At 43.3% G+C, this 22,194-nt stretch overlaps 1 protein-coding gene across 1 annotated transcript in view; it reads left to right on the plus strand.

Annotated features, from left to right (window-relative positions):
- The window catches only part of Ubap2 (ubiquitin associated protein 2), an 83,139-nt gene that overhangs the window by 13,123 nt on the left and 47,822 nt on the right, over positions 1-22,194 (plus strand). Inside the window, exon 2 of the mRNA XM_040740069.1 lies at positions 8,342-8,481. Coding sequence (XP_040596003.1) covers positions 8,383-8,481 — 99 coding nt within the window. The 5' untranslated portion in view covers positions 8,342-8,382. The remainder of the gene's footprint in view (positions 1-8,341; positions 8,482-22,194) is intronic.

A 22,194-nucleotide genomic window follows, 5' to 3' on the forward strand; every position in this document is an offset into this window, starting at 1 on the left:
GCTGGCCTCGAACTCACAGAGATCCACCTGCCTCTGCCTCCCGAGTGCTGGGATTAAAGGCGTGCGCCACCACCACCCAGCTCATAGGCTTGTTTTTAAGATGAGCTTGCTGTGTAGTCCTGGCTAGCCTAGACCTTGCTTATGTATATCTGATTTTGTCTTTGCCTCTTAGTACTGGAATTATAGGTGTGTGCTACTGTACATAGGCTCTGAGTTGTTAACAAGGTGTGCTATGATAGCAGTTTTAAGTTTTGCCTTAAAGAGTCTTCATGACTCCCTCCTCCCTGCCCCCAGCAGCAGGGATTGAACCTAGGACCTCTTGAATGCTAGGCAATCTGTCACTGAGCTGGATTATCTCTGCTGGGATCTCTTGGAAACAGTTGTTTGTCTGAAGTACCTTACTTGCAAAGGAAAATAATTATCAGTTTAAACTTTTTCTAGGATCATTGAGATGGCTCAGTGGGTTAAAAGCACTTGTTTCAAAACCTGATGACCTGAGTTTGACCCCTAGAACCCATGGTGGGTGGAGAAACCTAACTCCCCAAAGTAGACCTGACTCCCACACATGTGCACTCTCCGTATATCACAACTGTAGACCATTTGTACTTTAGGTAATAGAGGAAATTTCTGATTTTCTTTTAAAGAAGTTAAAAATGTATCAGCAATTCTAAGTTAAGATCTGTCAATGTATCACATTTTTAGTTTACTTTGAATAAGATAAGGTAAAAGAAATTTCATTTGGTGTTTGATTTTCTATCTTATTTTTCATTTGTGTTTTGAAATTTCACTGGTCAGATGGGAGTAACCTCATGCTTTCTGTAGCTCAACCTAAGATATGTAAGAGTCCCTGACAGATTATTTTTAGAAGTCTTGCTCTTGTCTGTTTCTATTCTAAGAATTCTCTTGGAACTTGTTCCAGAGTAGTAGAGCTGGTGGAAACCAGTGTAAATGCAGCTTCTATGCCTGGCAGTTGGGTGTGAGCTGCAGATACAGCTCTGTTTACTACATGAGGTTCTATTTCCAAAGGAAGGCAGAGCTTCCCCATGTGTTGTTTTGGTGTGTTAGTTGAAGGTGTTTCTTCTTAATCAGGTTTCCATTCCCTCTGTTTTCAGTTTAGAAGCTGTATGCAATTTTAAGGGGTTTTGGTGATTACTCTCCTCCCTCCCTCCCTTTTGTGGTGTGTATGGGGGGGTGAAAGGTGTGAGTGATATTTGTGTATGTGTGTGCACGCACACATTGTGTAGGAGTTAATTCTTATCTTCCCACCTGTTGAGGCAGTCTCATGTCCTGTCATGCTGTGTATTTCAGGCTGACTGGCCTTGATCTTCCTGCTAGTTCTGTCTGTCTCTCATCTCAGAATAACAGTGCTGCAATTACAGATGGCTTTTAGCTGGGTTGGAGGAGTTGGGGTGGTGAGGGCTTTTAGTCTCTGAGCTGTCTCGCCCTCCACCTCTTTTTTTTTTAAAGACTTATTTAGTTATTATGTATACATTGTTCTGCCTGCATGTATGTCTGCATGCCAGAAGAGGGCACCAGATCCCACCATGTGGTTGCTGGGAATTGCACTCAAAACCTCTGGAGGGGCAGCCAGTGCTCTCAACAGCTGAGCCATCTCCAGCCCCTTCCACCTCTATTTTGTTTTGCTAAATCTCATAAAATTGTAGCCATGTGTGTTGTGTGTGTGTGTGTGTGTGTGTGTATTAGGAATAGCACCCAGGACTTCACATATGCTAGGAAAGAGTTCTGCCACTGAGCTGTGTAATTTAGCAAATTAATGCATGCGTGTATGTGTATGCCTGAGGATAAACAGAAAAAAAAGGACCTGTCATTTTTCAAATAATACTTAAACATAAAGGAAGCAATATAAAGCTAAGAGTGCTGGTATATACCAATAATCCCAGCACTTGGGAGACAGACAGGAGGATTGTTTGTGTTCTGGGCCAGCCTGAGCTATAGTATTGCAAGTGCCTATCTCAAAAAATAAAGCCCAGGCTGGAGAGATGCCTCAGTTGTTAAGAGCACTTACTGCTCTTGCAGAGGAGTCCCCAGCACTCTTTTTTTTTTTTTGGTTTTTACAAGACAGGGTTTCTCTGTATTGTTTTGGAGGCTGTCCTAAAACTTGCTCTGTAGACGTTCAAATAGCCACCTGGCTTTTTTTTTTTTATATAAGTTTCTTTCTTTTTTGGGGGGGGGGGTTTGTCAGTGGCTTTGGAGGCTGTCCTGGTACTAATTCTTGTAGACCAGGCTGGCCTGGAACTCACAGAGATCCGCCTGCCTCTGCCTCCCGAGTGCTGAGATTAAAGGCGTGTACCACCACTGCCCGGCCCCCCAGCACTCTTGTAACAGTTCACAACCACTCTTCAGTTCCAGGCAATATTCCTCCTAGGGTACCAGGCACACAAGTGAATACACATACATGCAGGTAAAGTGCTCACACATAAACATCTTAAACTTAAAAACAGCTGGTGATGGTGGCACATACCCATAATCCCAGTACTAGAGAGGAAGAGGCATCAAGAATTCAAGGTCGGTCTAAACTACATAATGGAGTTTGGAGGCCAGGCCTGTGGTTTGTAAGACTACCTCCAACAAACAAATACAAAATAAATAAATACAAAAACAAACTATAATCTCTAAATTGAGTGGTGTTCTTTACAAAGCAACTATTTTGGCTGGTTGTGGTTAATCATGCCTTTGATCCTAGTATTTAAGGCAGCAGTAGGAAGATCTCTGAATTCAAGGCCAGTCTGGTCAAAATTATAGCTCCAGGACAGTCAGGACTTAGAGCAACCCTGCCTCAAAACAGAGCATTTTGCTCCTGGAACTAGGGACTTTTTTTATCTAATAATCATATCTTCATTAAGGATGCTTTACTTGCTGATTAAAGTGGAGATAAAAAATTTTAATGTTTAAGCCAGGCTGTGGTGGCGCACACCTTTGATCCAAGCACTTGGGAGGCAGAGGCAGGTGGATCTGGGTGAGTTTGAGGCCAGCCTGGTCTGCGAAGTGAGTTCCAGGACAGATGGGGCTGTTACACAGAGAAGCCCTGTCTCAAAAAACAAACAAACGAAATATTTTTTTTACTGTTTATACTCAGTGAATTAGTGAAAATTTTTAAAAATTTTGTTTTATGTGTATAGATGTTTTTCCTGTAGGCTTGTCTGTGCACCATGTGCCTCAATGCCCAATGGAGGCCAGAAGAGGGTGTCAGATCCTCTGAAACTGAAAGATCATCCAATGCTTTTTTTTTCCAGTTTAAATTTTTTTCATTAACTTAGAAAGTGAACAAAATGTGTATTTTAAATTTTATTAAACTTATTTACCTGAAATATATGTTTACATAGAGGAGAAAGAGATACAGGATTTCAAGTAACTTATGGGGCAGTCATTATTTCCTTTTTACAGTATAAAAAAGCTAGATGCAAACTTTTGATGTAAACTTATCTCATTGTTAACTCTGTTGATGAAGATGGGAGACACACTTACAAAAAGCTGCTCCCTCAGACACAGACTCCATGTCTCTCACAGTAGGACTGTGTTCATGTTCACGCCACATCATTTCTTCTTCCCTTTCCTGTTTTACTCCCCTCTCCTTGCTGAAGATTGGGTCAGCACCTCCCGTTTTTTGTGTCCTTGTTTTTAGCTTGGGTATCATTTCTGCTACATACAGCATCACCAATGGGAACTGTGCAAGACAGGCTGCCATCTTCCTGTTTGAGCTGTACCCGAACTCTGCCTCTGTACTGAACGTCACGCTTCCACTATCTGGAGTACATTTTTGTTTTTCTCCAGAAATGCATTCAGTCCAACTGCCAAGCAGACATCCTGAATCTCTGTAGCAGTAGGGTTTTCTACAGCCTTACGTATGGGAATCCGCCTCCCCCTCAGCTATGGTGTTTTTATTACTCAGATAAGCTGGGTAGATGCGAATAACCCTGTCCTGGTCGGCTGCCCAAGCCATCTCCACAGGCCATAAATGTCCCCACAGCCCCACCAGCCCTGCAGACCCCACACCAGCCAGAAGTTGATCCAGCCAATGCTCTTAATTTCTGTCCCATCTTTACAGCCCTTAAACGATGATGATGATAATGTTTGTTTTTTGTTGAGACCGGGTTTCTTAGTAGCTTTGAAGCCTGTCATAGAAGTAGCTCTGTAGACTAGGGTGGCCTTGAACTCATAGAAATCTGCCTGTCTCTGCCTCCTGAGTGCTTGGGATCAAAGGCGTGCGCCAACACCACCAGACCTGAAATTAAATGAAGGGGTCTTTTGTTTTTGTGATAGGGTCTTACTGTATAGTCCTTTTTGGCTTGGAACTCACTATGTAGACTAGGCCAACCTTGAACTCAGATCCACCTGCCTCTGCAGGACTTAACTCAAAAAAGATTATTTATTCATTCATTTATTTATTTAATGTGTGGATTTGTGTGTGGGAGTACAGGTGCGTTAGAGACCAGAGGCGTTGGATCTCCTAGAACTGGAGTTAAGGCAGTTGTAAGTAGTTTGGAACTGAACTTGGTTCCTCTGCAGGAGCAGTCTGAGCGCCTCATCTCTGAGCTGTCCTTCCATCCCTGAATTAGTTTTTAAAAATAGTGCAGTTAATATTTGTATGCTTATTGGGCACGTGCCGTGCTGCAAACTTGGAGGGCAGAAAACAGGTTGTGGGAGTGGGTTCTCTCCTTCTACCTGTGGTTCCAGGGATTGAACCCAGGTTGTCAGGCATGGCAGCAAGTGCCTTTGAGCCATCTTGCTGGCCCCTAATTTTTATTTTATTTATTTTGTGACAGGGTTTCTCTGTGTAGCCTTGGCTGTCCTGGACCTCATTTTGGAGACTAGGCTGGTTTTGAAGTTAGCTATCCACGTGTCTCTGTTTCCCAAGTGTTACAGTTAAAGACCTGTGCCACTGACAGCACCAGCAGCAGCCCCTAATTTTAATTTAAAATGTTATTACTGTGGGCCAGGACAGTTATAGGGAATTGGCCCTCTTCTTCCACCCTCATTGAAGTTAGGTGTCAGGCTTTCTCAGCAATCACTCTTACTTAGCCATCTTATGTAGTTAGCTTTGTTGTCAGACTGTCTTTTCACCGCTAGCCAACACAGAGACATCTTAATTATGAAAGCTTTGCCTTTAGCTTAGACTTTTAGACTTGTCCCCAACTAGTTCATTCTTTTCCTTTTTTTTTTTCTTTCCGAGTTTCTCTGTAGTTGGAGCCTATCCTGGAACTCAAAATGCAATAATTTGGGGGCCAGCAAAATGCCTCAGTAATTAAAGGTAGTTGCTACCATACCTCACAACCCAAGTTAAATCACCAGGACCCATTTAATGCAAGGCGAGAACTGACTCCTGAAAGCTTTCCTATGACATTCCAATATGGCACACATAAAATAAATGTTTTATTTTCCTAAAGAGTATTTTTTAAAAATTGGGGCTGAGGATATATATGTAGCACAGCAGGTAGTATACTCAGCCAGCATTGCATGAAGCCCCGAGTGATGCTCCAGCACTACATAAAGCAGGGCACACTGAAGCATGCCTGTTACTCTACATTCAGGAGAGAGAAAACCTCAGATTTAAGGCCGTCCTCACCTACAAAGTAAGTTTGAGACCAGCCTGGAATACAGGAGACCCTATTCCTCCTAAAAAGAGCAAGATTGTTATGAAATATTTATTTACACTGTAGAGATGTGTCTCTACCTAAGGCACCTTCTGGTTGGTTTAATAAAAAGCTAAATGGCCAACAGCTAGGCAAGAGAGAATAGGCAGGACTTCTGCACAGAGGAAGTCAGAGGGATGAATCAAGGCAGGAGGGAGACGTGGATCAAGTCTGTATCATGTTGAGGAACGGTAAAGGCCACATGGCAGAGTGTAGATTAATAAAAGCAGGTTAATTTGAGTTATAAGAGATAGTTGGGGGCCGGGCGTTGGTGGCGCACGCCTTTAATCCCAGCACTTGGGAGGCAGAGGCAGGCGGATCTCTGTGAGTTTGAGGCCAGCCTGGTCTACAAGAGCTAGTTCCAGGACAGCCTCCAAAGCCACAGAGAAACCCTGTCTCGAAAAACAAAACAAAACAAAACAAAACAAAAAAAGAGATAGTTGGGGGCCTTTAATCCCAGCACTCGGGAGGTAGAGGCAGATGGATTTCCAGAACAGCCAGGGCTACACAAAGAAATCCTGTCTACAAACAAAACAAAACAAAAAACAACTACTGAAAAACAGAGCAAAAAAAAGTAGAGGGTCAGAAGTAGAGTGCTTATTCTATATGCCTTAGCTTCAGTCCCCAGGCTGGCTATCTCTTTCTCTTTGCTCTCTCTTTCTCTCTCGGGTTTTGTGTAGCTCTGAGAAATCTTCTTGCCTCTGCCTCCCAAGTACTGGGATTACCTGCCTTCCTACTGAGGTCTTCAATCTCAGAGAACAGCATGCCTCAGTGGGTAAAAACACTTGCTACACAAATTGAGACCTGAGTTTCCTGGATCCTACTGTAGAAGGAGCACTGACATTTAAAAGTTGTTCTCTGATCTCCACACATTGGGTTTAACACACCTGTAGGCATGAGCACACACAAAAACGTAGTAAAATAAAAATTTAAAGTAATACAATTATGGTAAAACAAACTTACTCTGTATAATGAAAACAACCAAGTTTACAATCTGAAAGCTGTTAAGCACAAGATAGGATGTAGAGTGTGGTTCATACTACTGAAAGGCAGTTGGAAGTAAGATAAAATGTTTAAGCTGGCCATTAGGGTATTTGAGAGTTCTGGTTAGTTTGTTATTTGCTGTCATAATGTAAAAAGCTGTACAGTAACATATCCAGTTAGTACAGGACCTGCCATTGAAAGTAAATATCAGGGTGTCTGTGTAACACATTTGAAAGGCATCTTATTAGCAGTGTCTGAAGTAGTGGAATGAGTTTTGGTTAGTGTCTGTTCTATTGCTGTGAAAAGAGGATGAGCAAGGCAGCTCTTAGAAAGTTACTTTTTGCTCTACAGTTTCAGGGGATGGTTTATTATCACCATGGTGGGGAGCATTGCGGTAGGCAGCAGGCATGGTGCTGGAGAAGTAGCTGAGATCTCACATCTGATCCACGAGTTCCAGGCAGAGAGAGACACTGGGCCTTCAAAGCCCATCCCCAGTGACACACCTTCTCTAACAAGGCTGCACTGCACCTCCTAACCCTTCCCCAAAGTTCCACTAACTGGGGATCAGGTATTCAAACATATGACTCTGTGGGAACCACTCTCGTTTAAACCATCAGTTTCTTGTAATTTATGATACTCAGATCTAAAGGATACCTGGAAGTATTTGGTTGGTGCAGTGATGTTTCTATGGCCTGAACCATGTAAATTAAGATAAGATATAGGGACACTGTTCCTAGTAGCCTCTGAGCTTTCAATGCCTGGTAAGCAGCACTCAGGATGTTGTCTTCTGGAAGAATAATTGCTCTAGCCAGTCTCTCAGGGTCTCATTTTTCCTAGACTGGCCTGGTTCTCTCAGTGTAACTGAGGATGACCTTGAATTTCTGATGTCTTTACCTCTCCAGGCCCAGAGTTCATATGTATGCCACTATATTTAGTTTTCTAGGGAGCTGAGGATTGAATCCTCAGCTAGATGAGCAGTAGTCTACCAACTAAGCTGCACCCCAGCCCTCTGGTCTCACAAACACTTAGGATTATGAAGACAAGTCCTGAAGAAGCCAAAGGAAAACAAGGAGAGTTCGATCATATACCAGGGCTAAAGCAAAGCAGTTGGTTTTGTGGTCAGTCTGGGCAGCATACTGGAACCCCACATCAAAGAGAAGATTACAGGAACATGGGAATAAGGGAGAGGGAAAACTGCTAGGGAAATAATAATGCGTACTTGCATACTGCTTTAGATATTTCTTTTTCTTTTTTTCAATTAAATTTATGAGTGTATCTGCATGTACAACTTTATGTCAGAAGAGGGCATCAGATCCCACTATAGATGCCTGTGAGTCACAATGTAGTTGCTGGGAATTGAACTCAGGACCTCTGGAAGAGCAGTCAGTGCTTTTAACCTCTGAGCCATCTCTCTAGTCTCTCTTTTTATTTTCCTTTCTCTCCCTCTCCCTTCTTTCCCTCTACCCACTTCTTTCTTTGAGACAGAATCTCTCTATAGCCATTATGTTATGTGTAGATCAGGCTGGCCTCAACTTAGATCTGCCAGCCTCAGTCTTCCATGTGCTGGAATTAAAGGTGTGCATTACAATACTTACTATTTTTGAAAAAAATATTCTGAATATGTTTTATTTTTGTGTCACCCCCATTAGATTTTTTTTTTTTGCCATGATTTGGAAGTTTTGCTTACAATGCCTTCTTTCTTGCAGATTTTGTATTTTGTACATACATTATTTTGTATATTCTGTATATGATGACTTCGGTGAGCAACGATCGTTGCCGAGGTGCTCGGGAAAAACCACAGATGCCAACAACACATGTAGCACAGCCACAGAAACAAGTGGTGCAGGTAAGTCTCATGGAGCTTCTGTCTTGGTTAGAAGAAAAGGGTGAGGGAGGAGGGATGTTTTAATAGTCCCCTTCCTAGGAAACTGGGATTTAGCATTGTGTTTACAGACTGGGTGAGTAGTGTAGGATGGGTGATGGGGTGATGGGGCAATCGAATGTTGTTCCCGGAGAGCCGTTGTTTAGTCCTGAATTTCAGTGGTTACCCTCTGCTTCAGCAGTTTCCTTCTCTGTCTTATGGTCTAGTTCATAACGCCAGGAATTAAACCCAGAGCCCCTTGTGTTCTACACCAGCACCCTACTACTGAACCACACGCCCAGTTAGTTCCTCTTGTTCTTTCACATGAAGTGAGACAACTCAAGCGCAGCCCTGAGCGTGTCTGTACTATACTGATCCAGTTGGCGCGCTTCTTAACAGAAGCAGTGTCTCCCCCCGTATGCTTCATTACCCTGTCTTTCTTTCTTTCTATTACGAGACACGGTTTCTCTGAATTGTTTTAGAGGCTGTCGGTCCAGCCCAGCCTCGAACTCACAGAGATCCGCCTGCCTCTGCCTCCCAAGTGCTGGGATTAAAGGCGTGCGCCACCACCGCCCAGCATTTATTACCCTTTCATTACTAACGGTGTGTGCAAGCTTGTGTGTGCACACGCACATATATCGCTAGCTTTTTGAGGTCAAAGGACAGCTGGAGAGAGCTAGTTCTCTCTTCTCCCATGTGAGTTCAGGGATGGAGCTCAGGTGTCGGGTGGCCATGACAGCCTTTAGCTACTGAGCCATCTCCTCAGAAGCATTCTCTTAGAGGAAAATGAACTTTATCTGGTCCACTCTAATTTCAGATCCGTGGCTTGATGTATTTTTGTTGCTCTTTTTGATTTCTTTTTGAGATTGGGTCTTTCTAGGTCAGCCAATCAGGCCCTGAATTCTTTGTTCCTCTGCTTCAGCTTCCCAGGTGCTGGGGTATCTCGGACTTGGATGACTGTGGCTCACTTTGATGATACTTTGTTTTATTTCTGGTATTGGGGTTGGGACACAGGGTTTTGTTATGTCCCCTTATTTAAAATTAGCTTTCTGTTTGGATGCTATTAACAGATAAATATCTGCTATGTTAGTGCTAACCCCTAAGTTCTTTTTACTCTGATTAGTATTCCTCACAAAGAAAGACTGCCATGCTGAGTGTAGTAACACAGTCCTTTAGTCTCAGCAAGGTGGAGGCAGGCCGATCTGAGTTTGAGCCAGCCTGGTCTGCATACAAGTTCAGGCTAGCCAAAACAGAACAATGTAGGAAACCCTGTTGCTACAGAACTGTTACGGATAGGTTATCTTTTTAAGTTTAATTGTCTTGTATTAATGAAGAAATATAGGTTAGAATAACCATAAATGAAGGCTTGATGATGATGATAATAAAAAAGCTAGTCTTTAAAAAGAAATGGCATCATTAAAAACAAAAACAGGCTTTCTCTGTTGCCACCAGCCAGCTCCCAAATCATGACACAAAGACTTGTTATTAGTTATGAATGCTCGGCCCTGTACTTATTCCATTGGCTCTTTTTGGGGGGGTTCGAGACATGGTTTCTCTGTGGCTTTGGAGGCTGTAGACCAGGCTGGCCTGGAACTCACAGAGATCTGTCAGCCTCTGCTTCCCGAGTGCTGGGATTAAAGGTGTGTGCCACCACCGCCTGGCTCCACTGGCTCTTTTTTTTTTTTTTTTTTTTCTGGTTTTTCGAGACAGGGTTTCTCGGTGGCTTTGGAGGCTGTCCTGGAACTAGCTCTTGTAGACCAGGCTGGCCTCGAACTCACAGAGATCCGCCTGCCTCTGCCACCCGAGTGCTGGGATTAAAGGCGTGCGCCACCAACGCCCGGCTTTCCACTGGCTCTTATAACTTAAATTAACCGACTTCTCTGTATCTACATTTTACCTTGAGGCCTTTTAACTTTCTCTTATTCTGTACGTCTTTTCATGTTTCTTCCATGTCTGACTGGCTGCCTCCCCATCTCTCTTTTTCTCCCTCCTTTTTTTCCCCTCCCCTCCCCTGAATAGCTGGAGTTTCAGGTCTGCTATTAGTAGGATAGGCTTGTTCTTCTGTTTCTTGTTGACATATTAAAGAGTATAGGATAGTTACATTCTGCATTGTCTTCTAATTTGGCTTTATGTGATACTTCCTTATGATTAGAATTAATTACATACTTTTGACATAAGTAAATGTGATCTATTAGTTTTCCCCCCCTTTTCAGTGGTAGGCATCAAACTCAGAAGCTTGCATATATTAGGTAATGAGCTATAGCCTCAACTGGATGTGTTTGTATTTAACATATCATATTATGGTGTAATAGGGTCTGAGTTTGTTCTTAGTTTTACAGGTTGACTAAAGTAGTTAGGATTCCTCCAGTGTCTTGGAGAGGCCAACTGGTTTTAAAATAACAAAAGAATATTAATTCTTTGCAGAATTATTGTAAAGAATTAGAAATTATATGCAATTGCTATCAACAAGTGGTAATTTCTGTTGTATATCCCACATGAATTATAAAATTATTGTTTGTAATTTGAGGAGGACATGGTGATCCATGCCTCTAAACTCAGCACTGGCAGGCTAAGGTAGAGGGTCACAAGCTATAAGTCAGGGTTGGCGAAAAGGCTCTCCCAGTAAAGGTCCTGGCTGCCAGACTGATAGCCTCAGTTTGATCCTGGGCCACACATGACTAAGGAGGGGTGCATTTCTGCAGGCTATTCTCTGTCCTCCATGTGGGTGCTCTGGGGGACATGCATGCCCTTGTACACATAGTAAATAAGGTAATGTAAAAAACAAGATGGCAGGATGTGCTGGTGCACACCTTTAATCTCAGTCAGCACATGCAAGGCAGCGCAGCTAGACCTCTGCAAGTTAGAGGCTAGCCTGCTCTACTTATACATAGTGGGTTCTAGGACTTCCACGCTACGTACACCTCAAAAAACAATAAAAAATATCAAATATTATAGAAAACAGGTGGCTTCTGTTTAAGAAAATATGTATTTACATAACACTAATAATAATAATTAGGCAAAATAATATGCCTATAGATTTTTTTATTTCTGTTTTGTTTTGAGGCAGTGTCAACTATTTAGAGAAGACTGCTCTTAAATGTACTACTAATATCCTTCTGCCTTTACACCCACCCCCCCCCAGTTCCCCATTTCCATCTATAAGGATGATTTAAAAAATAAAATAGGAGCTCAGTGGTAAAGTTATTTGCTGCCCATCTTCATGACCTGAGTTGGGCTTTCAGGGCCCACATGGTGGATAGAGAGAGCTGACTGTCTGTGTATGTACATGTGTGCATGTATGTGAATGGGCACATACACAAAGAATAGACACATGTAATTGAAAAATTAAAATAGTCAAAAATAGGCCAACTGAATGTTTTATTGTCTAATATTAGGATGATGTGCAAAGATTGCTGTGAGTGCCTGGCTAGTCTAGTTTACATAATTGAGTTTCTGGCTGCCTGGGTTATAGAGACCTGTCTAAACCTCTGCTCCTGGATAAACCAAAAATTCTAAACCAAAGAGATATCAATAAAGTATTCAAAGATTTCTGGAAAACAGTCCAATTAAAGAAAAGGGTTCATTAGGGAATCTTCCAGCATAGTTTTCTTACAAATTAAAAACTATATGTATATGGTTATTTTACCTGCATATTTATCTATGCACCACTTGTGTGCCTATTGCCTTGGCGGCCAGAAGAGGGCAGCAGAGTTCCGTGAAACTGGAATTACAAACTGTTGGGGAGGGAGCACAAACGTTGTTTTAAGTTGGAATTATTAGTTGACCCTGCTTTTTCCTCTTTTTTCCCTAAGCTGTACAGACCTCTTGACACTTCTTGAGCTCAGCCTGGTAACTTCCCTATTATACTCTTATGTTTGGTGCTTTGTTTATTGAATAATTAAGCTGTTTATTGAATAAAGTATCTTAAGGTTTGTAGATAAGGTTTATAAAAGGTAACACGATTTAACATTTTGACTGAGACTATTGATGTATAAGCATTACTGTTGTAATACTGTGCTTATTAACAACTGCTAAGTGTATCAGCTGTGCTTTCAGAAGTTGTCTAGTCTGTACTTAATACTTAAACTATAAAGGCCAAGTCTTCATAGATCAGTAGTTGATGCTTATGAGTAAAACAAGGAATAGTGTCTTTATAGTTAGAAATGTATGAATTCAAAGTGAAAATACAGAAACACACCTACCGACAAATGATGCTTGAGGCCATTTGGTAATTATTTTACTGAGAATCTTTGTCCATGCTTGTTGATGCAGATGCCTTTTTAAAAGTTTGATTTTCGAGACAGGGTTTCTCTGTATTGTCTTGGAGCCTGTCCTGGATCTCATGCTGTAGTCCAGGCTGGCCTCGAACTGACAGAGATCCGCCTGCCTCTGCCTCCCGAGTGCTGGGATTAAAGGCGTGTGCCACCAATGCCCAGCTAAAAATTATATATGTTTTTTAAAGGTTGATTTATTATGCGTACAGTGTTCCGCTTACATGCATGCATGCCTGCACTCCAGAAGAAGGCACCATTTCTCATTACAGATGGCTGTGAGCCACCATATGGTTGGCTGGGAATTAAACACAAGAACTTCGGCAGTGAAGCCAGGGCTCTTAACCTCTGAGCCATCTCTCCAGCCCAAAATTAGTATTTTTTATTTTATTTATTATATATACAATCTTCTGCCTACATGCCAGCAGAGGGCACCAGGTCTCATTCAAGGTGGTTGTAAGCCACCATGTGGTTGCCAGGAATTGAACTCAGGATCTCTGGAAGAACAGTCAATGCTCTTAACCGCTGAGCCATCTCTCTGCCCCCCAAAATTAATATCTTATATGATATTTTTATAGGGTTGAGGAATAGAAGGTTTTTTGTAAGTTGTTTATAATTACAGACAGTGGACATTCCTTAAGGAATTTTTAGGCTTAAATGTTGCTGCCTTATCTTGGAGGCATAGCCAGTGGAGGGGTATTTGCCTAGCCCGTGGTGCATTCCCTGGCACCACAAAACAAATTAGCATTCTCTGTGGAGCCAGCAGTGGCCGCTCTTGTTTGCTCAGACTCCTTTAGTTTTTAATGCCCCTTTCCAGAAAGCTAACCCACATCTCATGGCTCTGTTTGTTATCCTTTGTATTGTTGGGCTCTGAGATTAAAAAAAGCAAAAGATTTATTTTTATCATTTTTAAAACATGGTGCATGTGTGTCTATCTGTGGGTATGTGCACATTGAAGTGTTGGCAGGCAACTGTGGAGCATGGGCAGGGGTGGATGTCCAGTCCTTTGGTGCTGCAGTGACAGGTGGTTATAAACTGTCTGGTGGTTGCTGGGAGTTGAACTCTGATCCTCTGAAAGAATAAATAGCAAGTGCTCTTAACTGCTGAGACGTCTCCAGCCCCTTGCACACTGACATTTTAACATTACCCCATGAAATATTTTTTTGGAAACTCTCAAACCAGTGTGTGTGTGTGTGTGTGTGTGTGTGTGTATGTATGTGTATACATATATACACACACAGATAGAGAGTATTAACATGTATTACACACACACACACGTATATATGTTTTTGTTTGTGAGACAGGGTTTCTGCATATAGCTTTGGCTGGCTTGAACTCATAGAGTTCCATCTCCCTGTGCCTTCCAAGTGGTAGAATGCTAAGTTTATTTGTTTCTCCTCTCCCTTTTTCTAAGATTTATGTATTTTTTTGAACATTAATGTATTGCCTGCATGTATGTTTATGAAGTGCCTGTGGAGTCAGAAGCGGGAATCTCATCTGGAACTGGAGTTACAGTTTCGAGGGTCCTTTTCGTAAGAGCAACAGGTGTTCTCAACCATTGAACCATCTATCTAGCCCCCACAAATTTATTTATTTATTTTGAGGCAGTGTCTTTTTCTCCTTTTTTGGAGGGGGGTGTTTGAGACAGGGTGTCTCTGTGTAGCCCTGGCTGTTCTGGAGCTTGCTCCAGACCAGGCTGGCCTCAAACTCACAGAGATCTACCTGATTCTTCCCCCCAAGTTCTGGAATTAAAAATGTGTGCCGCCACACCCAGCCTTGAGACAGTGTCTTATCCACCCTATGGTGGTCTTGAATTCTCTGTAGCAGAGGCTAGCTTTGATCTCCTGAACCCATTTCATCCACCTCCTGAATGCTGGAATCACAGGCATATACTTGCACGCTCATTTCTTCTGGTTTTGTGTGGTGCTGGGGGTCAAATGCAGAGCTTCATGCATGCTAGATTAAGTTGTCTAGTGAGCTAGCTACATTCCCAGTCCATATTTACTTTTTGTGATGGTGTGTCAGTTTGTAACATAGCTATAACTCTCTGTCCTCCTTCCTGGCACCAGCTGTGTATGTGTGTGTGTATATACACACATACACATACAGACAAACACATACACATATATTTTAAAGATTTATTTATTATATATGGAGAGTTCTGCCTGAAGGCCAGAAGAGGGCACCAGATCTCATTACAGATGGTTGTGAGCTACCATGTGGTTTCTGGGAATTGAACTCAGGACCTCTGGAAGAGTAGCCAGTGTTCTTAACCTCTGAGCCATCTCTTCAGCCCCCACCACGTGTATTTTATAATAATTTCATCACGTTGCCAGTGAGGAGCTCCAAGTGATCCATTATTTTACTCAGTTAAAATTGTTTCTTCTTGTATTTCCCTTTTTCCTCCCGATGGGACATTGATGTAGCTCAGCCAGGGCTCATCTCTTCTACCTCTTTAATACCTGTTTGTCCCCTTTCTTTCTTTCTTTCTTTCTTTCTTTCTTTCTTTCTTTCTTTCTTTCTTTCTTTCTTTTTTTTTTGGTTTTTACGAGACAGGGTTTCTCTGTATTGTTTTGGAGGCTATCGGTCCAGCCCAGCCTCGAACTCACAGAGATCCACCTGCCTCTGCCTCCCGAGTGCTGGGATTAAAGGCGTGCCGCCCGGCGTTGTCCCCTTTCTTGTAGCCTCCTTCAGAGCTATTTCCATATACTAAACTCCCACCTCTAGCTCCCTGCCCCTCATAAAAATGGAGAAGTTAGCTTGGCAGTGGTGACTCACACCTTTAATCCCAGCACTCTGGAGGCAGAGGCAGGCAGATCTTTTGAGTTTGAGGCCAGCCTGGTCTACAGAGTGAGTTCCAGGGCAGCCAGGGCTACTTTGTGTGGAAACATACACACACAAAGGGTAAGTGCTGGAATTTGAACTCAGGTCTTCATGCTTGTGCAACCACCTCTCTCCCTACCAGACTCTTAACTCCAGCCATCACTTCTGTTTCCTTTTCACTTCATAATCTTGCGGGTTTTTGATCCCAGTCTTTGCCCTTATAGAGGCACTTTACTCAGTCTTCAGTATTAAATACCAGAAGTATTTCATATTTCAGTCAGTGAGGTGGCTCATGTAGAGACACTTGATGAATTCTGTTGTCATCACCTGAATATCGAGAGAAGTTCTCTGTGGACTTCTGGACAGAAACACGTATACACACAGAATCAACTAGTAAAATAAAAACAAAACGCTGTATACCTTGCTTCCTTATTAAGCCTTCTGTACTACTCCAGGTTCCTGTTGACTCATTGCTAGATGTTTAAAATCAGTGCCTAGCAGGGAGCATGGTGATTAATGTATTTTCTGCTGTGTACATTAAGATCTGAGCCATTAACAAATAGTGTCAGTTGGGTCTGGCATGATAGCCCAAACATGAGTTACAGGATCCTGTCTATCAGTGAAATAGAAGTTCTGTTTTTGGTTTTGTAATTAGTAAAGATAGGTACTTCCTTATTTTCTAGAAATACCAGATCATTGTTATCTCTACCTTGTTTAACCGTTTAATGTTATTCTCAAGAAGCTATGCATATTTGAGGGTTTTTTTTTAGGGTTCATTTTTCTGTTTACACATAAACACAATATATCTTTAGATGTGGAATTAGATCATGTCGTATTGTTTAGTTTTCTTGCCTAATTTCCTTTTTTGTTGACTTTACCCTTTGTTAGTATTTAGGTAAGTGCTAAGAAGGGATATCCTTGGTTTCTTTGTTTTTGTCTTTGAGACAGGGTTTGTCTATGAAGCACTGGCTGTTGTGGAAATCACTACATAGATCAGGCTGGTCTCAAGCTCACAGAGATCAACTTATCTCTATTGAGATCAAAGGGATGTGTCATGCCTGGCCTTTTTTTTTTCCCTTGTTCTTTTGAGACAAGATTTCTCAGTGTAGCTTTGGAGCCATCCTGGAGTTCACTCTGTAGACCAGGCTGGCCTTCAACTCAGAGATCCACCTGCCTCTGTCCCTGGTCTCTGGGATTAAAGGTGCCCACCATTACCTAACTTTTTTTTTTTTTTTTTTTTTTTTTGAGATAGGGTTTCTCTGTGTAGCCTTGGCTGTCCTGAAACTCACTTTGTAGACCATGCTGGCCTGGAACTCCGAGGTCTTCCTGAGTGAAGGGATCAAAGGCATGGATCACTGCGACCCCCGGGAAGGGACCCCCGACCCGCGGGGGTGAGGTGATGAGGGTCGCTACTAATTTGGTGGGCCTTCACGAGCAGATCCGATCTGGAAAGTGAACTTCAAGAGGTTAATGGAAACAGGCTCAAGACAACATTCGCTGATCAAGAGCCTTTATTTTTGGGGCGCGCTGGAATTTATAGAGGAAGGACCTCAGGGGGTGGTACAAGCATGTCAATCAAGTCTCAATTCAAATATACACCAAATACGGTAAAGACAAAGCTGTAATTTTCCATCAGTCATTAGTTACATTCCACAAATGCTTGTCAGCGTAAGTCAGGTGCAGGAATTAGGGAGGGGTAGGAAGTGTACAGCAGAACGCTATAATCTTGTTAACAAAGACAATTGCTCTGTAAGGGTATTTCCCCTGGCTAGGTGGGTGGGCTGCCCTGTGTAAATTTAACTTTAATGGTTAGCCTTTTCCTTTGTCTCAAGGGCATGTGTGCTCGCAGTCACGTAGGCGGAAGGCCAAGAAACGGTTGACAGACTCCATTTTGTTCAAGGTTCTAGCAGTCCCCAACATCTCCCCCTTTTCTATATAGTAAAAGAAGAGAGCAGTTGGGTGAAGTGCCTGGCTTAGGTTACCTGGTGGGCTTCCAGTTCTGGACATGGCGAGAGAGGATACGAATTAAGTTTTTGCCGGCAATGTTTAGAGAGCCATGTTTGCTCCCAGATTCTGGCACCAAGCTATCCCCGTCTTAAGCATCTCCACAGCCTGGAGCAGAGTGAACGCGGGCGGTTGGCCAGGTACTCAAACTCCTGAAAGCTCAAAGGCTGGAATGTAGGTTTGTCTACAGCCTCAGGTTCTTCGGGGTCTTGTTGAGAGAGCTGCTGATAGTGAACCTGAACTGAATTTTTGGTAGCCTCATCAACCTGATTTTTAACAAAACCAGTAAGGCGACGAAATGCCCAAGGACCAAAGGAAATAAGTAACATAAGGCCAATAAAAGGTCCTAACAAACTAGGCAGCAAAGTCGATAGCCAGGGAGAGGTAGAAAACCAATTTTTGTACCAAGATTCACTTTGATCCAAATTTTTTTGTTTCTTCCAGACTCTGTTCAACTCTTCTGATACTATCTCTAACTAATCCTGATTTGTCTTTGAAAAAGCAACATTCCTCTTTAAGGGCGGCACAAACTCCTCCCTCCCGCAAAAAGGCGAGGTCGAGACCTCGGCGGTTTTGTTGTACCACTTCAGCTAAGGAACCAACAGTCTGTTCTAAGTAATCTAAACCTCTTTTTAGCTCATCTACATCTCTAATAACAGTGCGGGTTAGAGCATTAATAGAGTCCTTTGTGTGGATTAGGGAGTAAATTCCTGTGCCAGCACCTGCTGCACCCAGACCAACCAATATGGCTAATGTGAGGGCGATGACCGGCTCTCTTTTTTGGCGAGAGAGAGTTACAGTTAGATCACTTTGGGGCAATAAATCAGATTCAGGGCGAACAGTCAATTTGGGCACAAGTACAACAAGGACGCAGTAGTCCTTGTGCGCAAGAAAAACATCTACAATAATATGTGGGGATAACCCTGTGGAGCAAGCAAAAAAGGTGAGGTTGGGGGCAATAAGGAAGGAAGCATGAGTAGCAACTTGCATGGTTTGAGTACATGCTTCTAACAGCGGGGTGGGGGGAAGCATACGTGGTCCCAAAAGGCAGAGTCCAGATCCCACGACCTGTCCTAAGGTCATGCCGCGTGGTTGTGGCTGCGTGCCCCAGCGAAGCAGATTGGTGTCGTTGGTGTAGATGGGTGAGCCGAAGGCTGCAATACCTTCGTAGAATGGAGGGATGGGCGAATAGCAAATCCAGCAGCGCTCATAGGTGGTGTTGGAGAGTGCCTGGGCTGAGGCGTTGACCATCTGAAGGATGAGGTCCGCGGTGGAGACTGGACCGGCGGGCATGGTGGGTTGATAAACAGTGGTGGCGGCAGTGGGAGCTGGAGAATGGAGATTAGGAAGAGGGCGAGGGCGGCAGCCTTGGGTAGGAATGAGCCACCACCAGAGGGGTATAAAAAGGATTGGGGCCAACAGCAATAGGGCTAAAGGAAGGGATTTCCTTCAAAAGTCTAATGGAAAAGGTGAGGCCTGGGTCCGTGCCAGAAACATATAGGCGTAGACCCCAGTAAGCGCCTCGGGAACCTTCCCAGAGGAACCTTTTTCCTGCAGCTGTAAACTGGATATGGAAGAGGTTGTACCAACTGCGTGAACAAAGGGGATTAAGTGGTGGTGGGCCAGAATTAAGCTGTCTGGCCGGGGGATGTAAGGAGGGAAACTAAAATTCAAAAGGAGAAATGGAAGAAGTAGCAGGCGATGCGGTGTTATCTTTACTGGGAGTTTTGTTATCAACAGCATCTGAAAGAGAAAACAAGAGATTCCTCAGGGGCTCTTTCCCTGGGAGGGTTATAAAGCTTGACCAGTTTGTCTGGAAGCCAGCGCGTTTCTCCATTGCTGGTGTTATGAACGCAAGCATGTCCTTTTTCCCAGATAAGGACTGGGTGAGGACCGAGCCATTGGCTCGTGTGCACATCCTTCCAGAATACCTGTCGAAAGTTTTCACGGGTGGAAGGGTGCCAGAGCCGATCAGCAGCTGATCGGCCATTGTTGTCCAGAGAGAGAAAATTGAGCACAAAAAGTGCATGATTTAAAAGTAGGCGATGCTTGCCTTTGCGAGCGTACAGGGTTTCGCTTTCGGAAGAAAGCTTAAAGAGCATATTTTTTAAGGTCTGATTAGCTCGCTCTACAACTCCCTGTCCTTGAGGGTTAAAGGGAATTCCTGTTTTGTGGGTAATGCCAAATTTTTTACAAAAATACTTAAATTTAGAACTAATGTACCCTGGGCCATTGTCAGTTTTAATGGCGATAGGGACAGGAATAATAGTAAAACAATGTAAAATATGGGCAATAACGTCTTTGGTGGCCTCTCCTGTTTGGAGAGAGGCACAAACAAAGCCACTAAAGGTATCCACTGTAACATGAATATATTTAAGATTGCCAAAGGCAGAATAATGAGTAACATCCATTTGCCAAAGCTCACCAGGCACAAGACCACGGGGGTTGACTCCTGTATGAGGCTCAGGCAAAAGGGAGAGGCAAGCTTTGCATGATTTAACTATCTCTCGAGCCTGTTTACGAGTGATGGAATATTGTAGCCTAAGTGTTTGTGCATTACGGTGATGTAATCTATGAGCTTGTTGTGCTAACTGTAAAGAGTTAGACTGATCAAACACAAACCAAAGAAAAGTCAGAGGTAGCTTTTATGCATCTATGTGAAAGGTTTTTAGAAACCACCTTCTGTAGTGATTTGGCTAAGCTGATACATTCAACTTGAGACAATAAAATGGCAGAACAAATCCAAAGACATAAAGTGAAGGCTCTGTAATGGCACTGATCACACACACACACATACACACATACATACACACACATACAGCGGTTTGAGTGTAAAAGCTCCTTTAGTTTCAGACACTGGGTACCCTGACCACAGACAGTTTGTGTGGGGCTGAATAGAGCATGGACTTAGAACCCAGCAGGGTCACAAGGCTTCAGGTGCCCCTGCCACCCATGGATGTATCATAAACGACAGTGTGACACAGCAGTGACCTCACAGCTTTAAGTTTAGGACTGGCTAAAGAAATGCAGCGATGGCCTGGTAACACTAGCTGGGCCATTTAGATGCTGTCCAAGCTGACAAAGGTCACATGGAATTAGAATGAGCATACTTTTGGGGGCCTGGCCGATCACAAGAAAACTAAACAGACCAAAAGTGCCACAAAGACTCCTAACTAATACATTTACATTCAAGCCTTCTCTTTAGGTCTTAAAGAGCATGCTGTTCAGAGGTGGAAAACTTTTTGTTGGAAAGTCAGACAAGGCCAGTCCACAGAGCTCGAGAGAGCAGAGTCTGAGTCCGCACACTCTAACATATAATACTGAAATGTGTTGGGATCGTAAAAGCAAGGCAATGTCCCAGCACAAGATCAGTGCAATTTACAGGATCAACATGCCTGCCACAGGATGCCCATGACAGAGCTACACGTGTACTGTCTATGGTGAGCCAGCCAGCACAGTTACTTTGGGGAAGGGTTTAAAACATAAACAAAATGTTTGCATTTGCAAATGAGGCATATGAACACCAAGGGAGAGTAACATCTACTCAGGGCACATTCCTTTTTTCATAGGTGTGAAAAATGAGTTAGGAAGAGATCACAGAAAGGTTGCGTATGGCATGCCAGGGACTACTGGGATTGTCCACTGCCTGTGTAGCAAAATGCCCATGAAAAATCCTTGTAACAATCCAAGAGTTCAGGGCCATGCTGAGGGCCCTGAAGGTTCGTTCCTGTGACCAGCCAGCGCTACCACCACAGGGACTACCAAGAGAGGCCACCTAGCCTCTAAGGACTCCTAGACACTCAGGGGTCCCAGCTGTTAGCTGTGTGACTCTAGGCTGATCTACCTTTAACACATTGTATCAAATATAGAATTTGATTGAAAAACTGCTTGTAAAAATAAAATTTAAATCACCCTGTAGATCAATGCAAAAGCATACCACACCGATACATCTATAAGAAAAACAATTCATCCAGAAAAACTACATCTGTGGCTTCCAAAAATAAAGCATCCACAAACCTGATTTCTTTTTGATAACGAAAATAGGGGTATTCCAAGGAGATGTGGAGAGTTCTATATGGCCAGCATTGAATTGCTCCTGCACAAGCTGCTGGGCTGCTTCTAATTTTTCTTTGACTAGAGGCTATTGCCCTACCCAGACAGGATCATCTTTTATCCAGGTGATTTTATCTGCCGGGGCGGGGGTGGAGTGGGGTGGGGTACAGGGGAGGTAGTAACCACTACTGAAAATTTTGAGCAGGTGGGCTATAGCCAAGGCCCGCTCTATCATCGGGATTTTGGCGAGCTGCTTCTTCGGCTCAAGCCGCCTGTCTAGTGCGTGGTTGCCCCTGTGCCGCAGGAAGAGGTCTAGCAGGGAGAGGCGGTTCAGCTCCCTACCCTTCAGGGCCAAAAGAGGGAACTGGAGTTTACGTGATGCCGAGGAGAGGAGCTGTGAAAACTTGTCGCTGAGAGCTTGAACGAGAGAGAGGAAGCAAGAGAATCAACAGTGGAGGAGTATTTGGGAGCAAAAGGTTGAGGAAGATCAGGGAGCTAGGAAGGATCGTAGGCAGAAGGTCTCGTGGCCAGAGAGACCTCACGCCCG

The sequence above is a fragment of the Mesocricetus auratus genome, unplaced genomic scaffold (genome assembly GCF_017639785.1).
Source record: "Mesocricetus auratus isolate SY011 unplaced genomic scaffold, BCM_Maur_2.0 Super-Scaffold_6730, whole genome shotgun sequence".
Lineage (NCBI taxonomy): Eukaryota > Metazoa > Chordata > Mammalia > Rodentia > Cricetidae > Mesocricetus > Mesocricetus auratus.